General features: G+C 40.8%; 1 protein-coding gene across 1 annotated transcript in view; it reads right to left on the bottom strand.

The window, feature by feature from the left end:
* The window catches only part of KLHL12 (kelch like family member 12), a 36,253-nt gene that overhangs the window by 16,266 nt on the left and 7,837 nt on the right, over positions 1-12,150 (bottom strand). Inside the window, exons 4-6 of the mRNA XM_007988912.3 lie at positions 11,268-11,485; positions 3,784-3,933; positions 1,777-1,891 (exon numbers count right to left, since the gene is read on the bottom strand). Coding sequence (XP_007987103.2) covers positions 1,777-1,891; positions 3,784-3,933; positions 11,268-11,485 — 483 coding nt within the window. The remainder of the gene's footprint in view (positions 1-1,776; positions 1,892-3,783; positions 3,934-11,267; positions 11,486-12,150) is intronic.

Here is a 12,150-nt window from a genome sequence, read left to right as displayed (position 1 = left end):
GTGGCAGAGCAAGACTGTCTCAAAAAAAAAAAAAAAAAAAATTTATATATATATCTATGGGACGACTGTAATCCCAGCACTTTGGGAGGCCAAAGCAGGTGAACTGTTTGAGTCCAGGAGTTCAAGACCCAGCCTGGGCAACAAAGGAAGACTCTGTCTCTACAAAAGAATACAAAAATTAGCCAGGCATAGTGGCCGGTGCCTGTGGTCCCAGCTACTTGGGAGGCTAAGGTATGAAGACTGCTTGAGTCCAGGAGGCTAAGGCTGCAGTGAACCGAGATCATGCCACTGCACTCCACCCTGGGCAACATAGTGAGACCCCATTTCTATTAGAAAAAATAAAATATAGGGGATAAATCACCATTCTACCTAAATCCACCAGTGAGCCGCTTAATTATCAACTAACACCTTAGCATGCATGATGAGTCCTCAGTCAGATAAAAGGAAACAATAAAACAAAATACCACCTCATACATATAGAGTAATTCATAACTTATAAAATGCTTTTATAAATTATACACCTAGGCTCTTGGTACAGTGAAGCAGAGAGAATAGGAAATGGAAAGTATGGTAAATATCTGAGTACTTAGTGTGTGCCAGCTATAGTGTTAGGTATCTTATATACATTATCTCATTTAATCCTCCCAACAGCTCATTGAGATAAGACACTAACTCTCATCTTAGCGGTAGATGCATAGGCTCAGATAAATTGATATCTTGCCCAACCAGTCACTGCTGGGGCTTGGATGTGAACGTAGGTCTATTTGCTAAGATAATAGCTAATACACATAGTTATTATGTGCCAAGAACTGTATTAAGGCTTTACATAAGTAACTTTATTTACTTTTCATAACAATGTTACAGGCAGGTGCTATGATGGTTCCAGATGAGGCAATTGAAGCACACAGAGGTTAAGGTTCCTGCCCAAGTTAATATACCTAGTACGAGGTAAACTGGTATCTACACTGACAGTCACTGCCAAAACCCATGTACTTTCTACCATACTGGGCTCCTTTTCTTCCTCTCTTCATTCCGGAATGGAAAAACCACATAAGGGGAAGTGAAGAGGTAGGTGGAAGCATATACTTTTCTTCCTCTCTTCATTCCGGAATGGAAAAACCACATAAGGGGAAGTGAAGAGGTAGGTGGAAGCACTACGTGGCACTAAAATTATCTGATTCACAGAATCTAAATAATATTGACAAAAAATTGTAACATGTTAGGTAATGCTTGACAATGTATCAAGTCCTTTTAGATTTTATCTTATTTAATTTCCAAATAGTTATGCGAAGTAGAGAGAGAAGATATCCTTGATTATAGGAAAGAAAATTTAGAGTGGTAAAGCGACTTGTCTGAGATGATAGAAGAAAAGATCTGAAACAAGGTCTCTGTACTTCTTTTTTTTTTGAGACGGAATATCGCTCTATCGCCCAGGCTGGAGTGCAGTGGCCAGATCTCAGCTCACTGCAAGCTCCGCCTCCTGGGTTTAAGCCATTCTCCTGCCTCAGCCTCCCAAGTAGCTGGGACTACAGGCGCCCGCCACCTCGCTTGGCCAGTTTTTTTTTCAGTAGAGACGGGGTTTCATCGTGTTAGCCAGGATGGTCTCGATCTCCTGACCCCGTGATCCGCCCGTCTCGGCCTCCCAAAGTGCTGGGATTACAGGCTTGAGCCACCGCGCCCGGCTGTACTTCTTATAGAGTGTTATTTTCAACTACGTCGTCACCTGCAAGAAGTAGCTGAAAAGCATCCCCTCATTCTGCCAAGGTATCAGCTTACCTAGGCGAGCCCTTGTCCTGGGTCCCTGCATCTGACTCCGAAGTTCAGGCCTCAGATGAAACTTCTTTGCTTCATCAACCAGATCCCTGCATTGTAAACTACAGCGGATGAAAGGCTGAAATACAGCAGACAGTAGAGTGAGGCACAGGGGATACCTATAATACTATAAGAGTACAAATGGCACATGCAAAGAATTAACTTCTGACTACAGAAAACCAGTTTCCAAAGCCCTGTGATTCCAGGAGTACTGCTGGTAGTAACTATACTCTGAGTTTCCAGAATGATTTTTAAAATTTACTTGAAAAATAGATGATATACAAGATGAATCAAAAATCAAATGATATAAACATGTATGTTGAGCAGTATTTCCCATCTATCTCAGCGCTTACATTTAACTATTTTTACATAGTTTGTACGCCCTTTCAGGGATTATGCAAACGTAAGTACATAATAAGAATTTTAAGGGGGAAACTAAAAAGATTGTTATTTTCTGGGTGACAGGAAGAATCATATTTTGTCTGAAATATCTCCCCCACAGTCTTGCTGTAATTACCATGTCTGTTTCGGACAGCTCTGTACTAGACATCTTTCATTTGCCTCCCAACTTGCTCTGTACCCTTTTCCATTCTGCTCTCTGGCTCAGAAGACTGGCCTATATGAACTGTGTCAATAGGGCTTTCTACGCCTTCTAGCTTCTGGTTGGGATCAGCCCAACCAAAGGTCAAGGTTTCTCTCAAGGAAGTGACTCTCTATGATTCTCTTTCCTTTAAGGTTCTAGTAACCACTCCTCAACCTTGTCCCTTCAGGCTTAGGGGTTGCTAATAGCTTGTGTCCTAGATCCAGGTTATTTCATGGTCTTTTGTTGTTTCTCTGAACTTGCACCTTTGTAAACAGCTTCTTTATTTTAAAAAACTCTTCTAAAATTGTCCTGTTTTAGAGTATAGCATCTGTTTCCTGTTGGGACCCTAAAGGACACAGCTCTAATTAAATAGCACCTCTATTAACCTGACCCAAGAAGTTCTCAGTTGAACTGGAAAGGAAAACAAACAATAAATAGTAGTAAACACTTATATAGAAAGACATGGTTTTAAAAGCTTTCACATAGTTACTTACTCAATGCTAACAATAACCTATGAGGAAGGTACTATTATCATCTCTGGTTTACAGATAAGAAAGCTGAGGCACAAATATATTACGACATCTGCTAAAAGTTCACAGAATAAGTGGTGAATTTGGGATTTCAGGCCCGAGTGTGGTTCCAGAGTCCGTGTTCCTAACCACAATGTAAAGAACTGACACAAGGGATATGTGAATTGGTTGTAAGAAAGACAGAAATCACAAATAGGAGAAAAAGAGTTTCAGATGTGACACTAACCATCCTGCAACTTTTCTAATATGAACAACTGAAGAACTGTTTGTAGTTAACTAAGAGATCTAGGACTGGGCCAGCAAGAGGAACTCTCTTGCTGGCTTACCTACATGTTATAAATCAGTGCTCCCTCGAAGTATGGTCCAGGCAACATAGGTGGCATATATGGTAAAAATTATGAAAAAGTATCACAGAGAACTTAAGTTGGAGAAACACTTTTATAAATAAACTCAACATGATATGACTGAAGTTGACACTAAAACACAGCAAATTCCTTTCATGCTGGCTTCACCAGAAGTCAAAAATGAAGAGGCTTGCTAAGTGTGGCATAAGGGCAATTTGGAGAAGGGGACAAAGATTATTATCAGGTGTTTATACAAAACACTTAGGGGCATGTAAAACAAATACAGCAAAACACAAAATTGAACCACAGATTTTCATTTGTGTCAAGAGTCTGCCAAGAAATTCACTTTTCTTAGAAATGTGCTTGGGAACTACCCAGCACCACTCTCACTGGCATTCCTAGAGAGGCAAACCAGGAGACTCTGTGCCTACGTTAAAATAATCAATTTTGAATACATAACACTAAGGTAAGAGTTTGTCAAGGTTTTGGATCCTGAGAGTGTTGCACTACTTACCTCAGCATCTATTACATCCGTGATATACCTGGGGGTTAGCAGGGGCATACGCACATACTGTAGCAGGTTAGGCAAGGATTCTTCCCGCTCTTTCTTGGCATGCTTCACCCAGTTGATGACAGCCTCAAAGACTGGCTCTTCAGAATCCACCTGTAAATGTGTAATTACACACCGTGGATCCTACTTTTCCAATTAGCTCACCATCTCAAAAAGTAACCACATTCACTTTCTCCTTCCTGCTTTCCCATTGCCCATCACCATTATTTCCCATCTTCCAGAAATAGCTAGGCTCTTGGGAAAACAACATTTTTTTCAGACACAGCTAACAGACCAGGAAAAGAATTACAGTCAATTTGGGTTATACACACACACACACACACACACACACACACATATATATATGAATGATAAATAGTACGTAATAAATCACTAGTCACATATTGGCCTTCGTTTCAGAATTTTTCCCATTCCTGAATTGCTTCTGGTCATCTCTCTAACTTTAGGGAAGGTAGGTGGGGGAATCTGTTGCCTTATTGACAATCAGCTCTTGAAATAATTTTTAGTCATAATTGTTATCTAATGATCTCCAGGCTCACCCCTCAAATTGTTCATCCAAGCCTCTGAAGCAGGAGCTTTTCTAACATCATTAGTTGCTGTTTTCAAAAGCATTATCGCCTTTCTGCCCGTGGATGCTGCCAAAGAAGTATCTTTAAAGTCTGTCTTCTCCCTGCCCTCAGGTCTAAGTCAGAGTCTCCTAAAGAGTCGGAACAGCTGAGGAAGCTCTTCATTGGAGGGCTGAGCTTTGAAATAACCAATGAGAGCCTGAGGAGTCATTTTGAGCAATGGGGAATGCTCGTGGACTGTGTGGTAATGAGAGATCCAAACACCAAGTGCTCAGGGGCTTTGGGTTTGTCACATATGCCACTGTGGAGAAGGTGGATGCAGCCATGAACGCAAGGCCTCACAAAATGGATGGAAGAGTCATGGAACCAAAGAGAGCTGTCTCAAAAGAAGATTCTCAAAAGACCAGGTGCCCACTTAACTGTGAAAAAGGTATTTGTTGGCAGCATTAAAGAAGACACTGAAGAACATCACCTAAGAGATTTTTTAACAGTTTGGAAAAACTGAAGTGATTGAAATCATGACTGACTGAGCCAGTGGCAAGAAAAGGGGCTTTGCCTTTGTAACTTTTGATGACCATGACTCTGTGAATAAGACTGTCATTCAGAAATAACATCCTATGAATGGCCACAACTGTGAAGTTAGGAGAGCCCTGTCAAAGTAAGAGATGGCTAGTGCTTCATCCAGCCAAAGAAGTCGAAGTGGTTCTGGAAACTTTGCTGGTGGTCGTGGAGGTGGTTTCAGTTGAGATGACAGCTGTGGTGGTGGCGGATAGGCGGCAGTGGGGATGGCTATAATGGATTTGGTAATGATGGAAGCAATTCTGGAGGTGGTGGAAGCTACAGTGATTTTGGCAATTACAAGACCCATGAAGGGAGGAAACTTTGGAGGCGGAAGCTCTGGGCCCCTATGGTGGTGGAGACTAATACCTTGCCAAACCACGAAACCAAGGTGGCTATGGTGGTTCCAGTAGCAGCAGTAGCTATGGCAGCAGCAGCAGATTTTAATTAGCAAATAAAGCTTAGCTGGAGAGGGGAGCCAGAGAAGTGACAGGGAAGCTACAGGTTACAACAGATTTGTGAACTTAGCCAAGCACAGTGGTGGCAGGGCCTAACTGCTACAAAGCAGACATGTTTTACACAAATACCCATGTGTATGGGCAAAAAACTCGAGGACTGTATTTGTGATTAATTGTATAACAGGTTATTTTAGTTTCTGTTCTGTGGAAAGTGTAAAGCATTCCAACAAAGGGTTTTAATGCAGATTTTTTTTTTTTTGCAGCCATGCTGTTGATTGCTAAATGTAATAGTCTGATCGTGATGCTGAATAAATGTCTTAAAAAAAAATAAAAAGGAAAAGTATTATCAATTAGCCTTCAAGGAACTACTGTGTATTAGGTACTATGCTATTTGAGAAGATATAATTAATTAATCATCTGGAGAACTTAGGTCTAAGATTACATATGACCAATTAGATAATGGGAGATACACTCTAAAAAAAACCTATGCTACAATACTGGAAGGACCTAGGTATACAATAACACCTAGAACCTCCCAAAGACAGACACCTGAATACAGGTCCTGTGTCCCTTCTACAAGCCCCTAGAGAGTACATATTCTGGGAGATACCTTTCAGAGTGTCCCTGTGACTAGATAAAAAAATCACCCTGTAAACTTTTTCCAAGAACTGTGATACTCTAAAAATGCAGAAAGTGTTTCAAAAAGTGCATTCATTTGAGGGAGTTACTGAACTCCTCTCCTAAGTGCCAGGCACTGCCCTGGAAACTGATTACACAATGGTGAACAAATCAGATATGGTGAACAAATCAGATATGATCCTTGCTCTTAAGTGGGGAGTCAAACTGCTAAATCAGAAAAATGAAAAAACTCACTATTATTACATACTATATAGGAAAGGTACTGGGGCTATGAGACAGAACAACATGAGATTTTCTGGTTTAGATTGGTGAGGCAGGGAAGGCCTCCTTGAAGAAGCAACAAATTGAAATCTGATGGATGAGTAGCAGTTAGCCAGGGGGAGTAAGAGAGTACTCCCAGGCAGGGCCCGGCGCGGTAGCGCACGCCTGTAATCCCAGCACTTTGGGAGGCCGAGGGAGGCAGATCACGACGTCAGGAGATCAAGACCATCCTGGCTAACACAGTGAAACCTCATCTCTACTAAAAATACAAAAAATTAACCAGGCGTGGTGGCGGGCGCCTGTAGTCCTAGCTACTCAAGAGGCTGAGGCAGGAGAATGGCGTGAACCCGGGAGGCGGAGCTTGCAGTGAGCCAAGGTCGTGCCACTGCACTTCAGCCTGGGTGACAAAGCAAGACTCTATCTCAAAAAAAAAAAAAAAAAAAAAGAGAGAGAGAGAGAGAGAGTACTCCCAGACAGAGAGAAGAGCACACTCAAAAGCACCAGAAGTGCACTGTCCAATACACTACCCATGTGTGGCTATTTACATTCACCATAATTAAAATTAAAAATCAGCTTCTCAGTTGCATTAGCTACATTTCAAGTGCCCGATAGCAACATGGGGCTAGCAGGAGCAAACTAAACAGTATAGATACAGAGTACTTCCATCTTCGTAGAATGTTCCATTGAACAGCTCTGTCCTACAGCAAAAAAGAACTGGCAGCTTGAGGAAATGACTAGAAGGCTAGTGTAGCAGAGTGAATGAGGGTGATAGAGGAGTAAAATATGAAGCTGGAGAGTTAAGCAAGGGCCAGATACAGAGAGCATTAGAATACTGGATTTCACTCTAAGTGCAACTTGAAATCATCCGAAGGTTTCAAGCAGGCTACTGATATGATCATATTGATGTTTTGTAAACATTATCCTGGCTACTGTGGGTAGAACAGTTTAAAGGGCCAAGAGCTAGAAGAGCTTAGATGCTGCTCTGGTATATCAGGCAAAATGTGAAGGTGCTTACAGGACTATAGTTGTGGCAGTGGTGAGAGAGAAATAGACACATTGGAGAAATACTTGGGAGGTCAAACTAACCCAGGCAATTGTTGGATAAGATGCAGGGGAGGGTACAGAAGGTGTCCTTGATCTTAATTTAAAACTTTTATATGATTGGCTAATAGTTTTAAGCAGATACATGCTAGACTCTGACACATTCTAGGTTAAATTAGATACATCAATTTAAAGATGGAGTTTTTCAATCATGAGCAGAGGTTTTTTAGTTTGTTTTTTTAAGACTAATCAAGGCCGGGTGCAGTGGCTTACACTTGTAATCCCAGCACTTTGGGAGGCCGAGGCGGGCAGATCATGAGGTCAGGAGATCGAGACCACGGTGAAATCCCATCTCTACTAAAAATACAAAAAATTAGCCGGGCATGGTGGTGGGCACCTGTAGTCCCAGCTACTTGGAGAGGCTAAGGCAGGAGAATGGTGTGAACCTGGGAGGTGGAGCTTGCAGTGAGCCGAGATTACACTACTGCACTCCAGCCTGGGCAACAGAGCGACACTCCATCTCAAAAAAAAAAAAAAAGACTAACCAAATGAAGCAGTAGGTGTGGAGCAGGAACAAAGAAATCTGTAACTGAGTATGATCAACAGTTGTAAACACCACTGCCCTCAGACCAGCCATGAGCAGATAATCATGAGCAGAATTTAGAATAAATTAGAATTGCAGAAAAACAGCTAACGGGGAAGAAAAAACCCAAACATTAATGCCTCATTACAGAGAAAAATAGATTTTCTCCACAATAGATTTTCACAAAGAATTCTCTTGTGTATTAGGTACTGGCATTCTTATTTTATGCTCGGAACAGTCCTGTGTACTCAGTACTAATATTATCTACATTTTATAGAAGAGGAAACTGAAGATTAGTGGTTAGGTAACACATACCACACAGCCAAGACTAAATCCCAGTTGGACTCTAAAACCCATGCTGTTTTAACCAACATGACATCCTGCTTCCCATTGTTTTAAGTACTATTATTTTATTTAATAAGAGGAAGCATTAGCAACTGGGAGTCAGACATCTGGTTCCTATTTCTGGCTGGTATATGGAACAGAAAACAATATGTCACTTGCTTTCTTTCCAGAAAAAAAGCAAAGGGCAGTCTTGACACACATTTGAAAAAAAACTATACATAAGAGTTCTCAAGCTGTTTTTCATTTCAGCTTCTAAATAAGGTTAGTTATTTGTTCTCTCTGGCCCCATCCAGTTTTATTCCAAAGCCTGTATAGTTCCAAAAGAAATGACTTCTGTGATTGTTTCCTGACTTGGACAATTAGAAACAAAATGAAAACATGACCAGCTCATAGCTGAGTGATTAAGAGAATAGACTCTGGAGTCAGACTACTCGAATTTGAAACCTGGCTCTACCACTTACTAGTGGTGGTATGATGGTTAAACTCCAATCTTCACTTTCCTCCTGTGAAAAATGAAGATGTGAGAATTAAATGAGAGAAAAATACCAAGAATGGTGCCATTAGAATGGACGCTCCAGTGGACAGGGATTTTTGTTTTGTTCATAATTTGATCTCCAGCACCTGGAAATGTTCCGGGCACAAAGTAAGTGTTCAACAAATATCTAGTAAGTGAACCAACAGTAAATGCTGAGTAAGTATTAGCTATTATATGTAGTGAATGTCAAATCTGTAGTGCTCATTCTATTCACTGTATTTTCCAATATGTGGACAAATCAAGAAAAATCAAGATATTCTAGTGAACTGCCAGTTTCCAAGTCTGATGAATATGTTTTTTGGCCGTGGCTGTGATTTCAGCACAAGGATACAACGTCCTGCACTAAGAGGCTGAGAACTACGATTTTAGCAAATTCTTGACTCAACAGCATTTGCAACAGCAGCTTCTCTGGGCTGATACAGAGCCCAGTATGTCAAGCTAGAAAATAATTCCTCTACAGTTGGAACCAATGTCACTAATGTGCTCTAATCCTTTTTCCCTCAGAACAGTCACTAGAGAAAGGTGTAAAGAACCACTTGGCTAAAATTTGATAAGAAATATACTTAAGGCCAGGAGCAGTGGCTCACGCTTATAATCCCAGTATTTTGGGAGGTCGAGGTGGGTGGATAACCTGAGGTCAGGAGTTCCAGAGCAGCCTGTCCACAATAGTGAAACTCCATCTCTACTAAAAATACAAAAATTAGCTGGCATGGTGGCGGGCGCCTGTAGTCCCAGTTACTTGGGAGGCCAAGGAGGAGAATCACTTGAACCCAGAAGGTGAAGGTTACAGTGAGCTGAGATCACATCACTGCACGCTCCAGCCTGGAAGAAGTATACTTAAGACCTGTTATTCTATTGCACAAATATCCTAGTTTTAACAAAATAAATCAGGAGAGAGTAATCATTTAGTTTATGGAAGTATATTATAGGCTTTCTTTAAATGGTATTGCCTGAGCCTAGTATTGCTTGAGCCCAGCAGTTCAAGACCAGCCTGGGCAACACAGTGAGACCCCATCTCAACAAAAATTTTTAAAAATTAGCCGGTGTGGTGATGTGCAGTTGCAGCTACACAGGAAGATGAGGTGGGAGAGTTGCTTGAGCTCAGACATCCAGGCTGCAGTGAGCCATAATTGCACCACTGTACTCCAGCCTGGGTGACAGAGTGAGACTGTCTCAAAAGAAAAAAAATATATTAAAGAATCGGGCCACTGGAGATCAATACTACGGGCTTCAAAGCCATCTAATAACTATATTGGACTTCTCACTCCAATTCTTAGCCTCACTACAGACCTATATGGAATAAAAACTCTGCTACTGGTACTCTGATTTAGAATTAGCACTGACTTTTCTTCTGTGTAGGTTAAGTCACTGAATGCCTGCCTGGCACAGGTAGTATCCCCTGGTAGGTGAAGTATTATTCCTTTTTCTTCGCCTGCAAGAGACAGGGTCTCCCTCTGTTGCCTAGGCTAGAGTGCAGCGGTGTGATCATGGCTCACTGCAGCCTCAACCTCCTGGGCTCAAGAGATCCTCCCACTTCAGCCTCCCAAGTAGCTGGGACCACAGGTGCTCACCACCATGCCAGGCTAATTTTATTTTTTTGTAGAGACAGGGTTTTGTCATGTTGCCCAGGCTAGTATCAAACTCTTGGGCTAAAGAAGTTCTCCTGCCTCAGCCTCCCAAAGTGCTGGGATTACAGGTACAGGTCACTGTGCCTGGCCTACTATTCCTTTAAAATCCAGTTTGCGTGTCCCTTCCTTCCATCCCCTGCGCCCTCACAAGACAGTTATGATTTGGCTACCGCTTCCGTAGATCCTCACTTCCAAACTTTTGTCTCTTCATTTTTGATCCACTCCTGAGCAAAGGTTTATTCTTCTTTCTTCTACGTAAAGTCCTTACTTTGTATAGGCTCATTATTCTTATTATCCTTTTTATTTTTTATATATATATACATATATATATATACACACACATATATATATACATATATATATATATATATATATATAGTCTATATCTCTGTCTCTACTAGCAGGTTGTGAATTTTTTGAAAGCAAGAACTATATTTACCCATTTGGGGATTTGTAGCACCTGGCATAGTAATTGCTACATAGTAGATATTCTCAGTAAATGTTTGTGAAATGAGTGAATGGGTAACAGAGAAGTGGTCTACAGATATCTACTTTACTTCCAATTTCTGCTTATTCTATACTCTGTTTAATAGTGATTCGTACCCACTCGGATCATATATCTAATTGAAGAAAGTGGCAAACTCCCTCTCCATAAAAATGCAAATAAATTTGGTACAGGAGGGGTTAATGAAATCTTTGAGCCAAAATACACACTTGATTATGAAGCCCTAATGGTAAGTAACTGCATCCTACTTTGCAAGTTTTGTAATTGCCCAATCTTGAAGAAACCATAACATCAAGACAAATCTGTACCTGAATTTCATCGCACTTGATTAGTTTTTCCACCTCTCCTTGACTCAGAAGAATGAACTCTTCATGCTGTACCACTTCAGGAAAATGTTTCTGGCTAAAAACCTCAGCTGCTTGCATCAGGTCAACACAATTGTGGGTTTCTGCAAAATCCCTAATGCCGAGGCAATTAGAAGGGTCCAACTGACTTTCTAAGAACTCACAGCAGGCTTGTTTCACACCTAGGATGGACACAGGAAGCAAACACTTTAGAACAGTTGGACGGCTGTGATCTAGTCTATATTCTTGTATCTCAACATCTTCTCTACATGTTATCAGATGAACCCTTGTTTCAACACCTAAGAAACAGATAAGAAATTCTTTGCTTAAGGAACTTAAACCCTATTTCTGGCTTATGTACTGCGCCACTTTCAGCAAGGCCTTTACACCTGTCTCTGTTTAATCTTTAAAGTGAATATTGCAAGATGAATCACATCCAGGGACCTGGCAAAATTCAACAAAAATGCCTATAAAACTCTTGGGAATCAAACTATAAAACTAATTACTAATTCAGCATAATGTACCCATTTTTCTACTCTACATGAAAACTTACTAAAAGACTAGAGTGAAAGAAAAGCAGAAGATAATAACAAATCTCATATTCATCTAATTGAAAAGTTCAGGGTATTTTAATTTTATGACTATGCACTAATGCAAAAGCTTCACACTGTTTAAATTATGTATTAAAAACTAAAAATGTATCAATTATGTATATATAAAAACCAAAAACATAACTGAATTTTAAAAAGAAAAAACTGAGGACCAGGAATGGTGGCTCATGCCTATAATCCTAGCACTCTGGGAAGCAAGGTGGGAGGATCACCAGAGTCCATGAACTTGAGACCAG

Source organism: Chlorocebus sabaeus, chromosome 25 (assembly GCF_047675955.1).
Source record: "Chlorocebus sabaeus isolate Y175 chromosome 25, mChlSab1.0.hap1, whole genome shotgun sequence".
Classification (NCBI taxonomy): Eukaryota; Metazoa; Chordata; class Mammalia; order Primates; family Cercopithecidae; genus Chlorocebus; species Chlorocebus sabaeus.
Note: the sequence above shows the minus strand (reverse complement) of the source record. Positions and strands in the feature narration are given on the sequence as shown.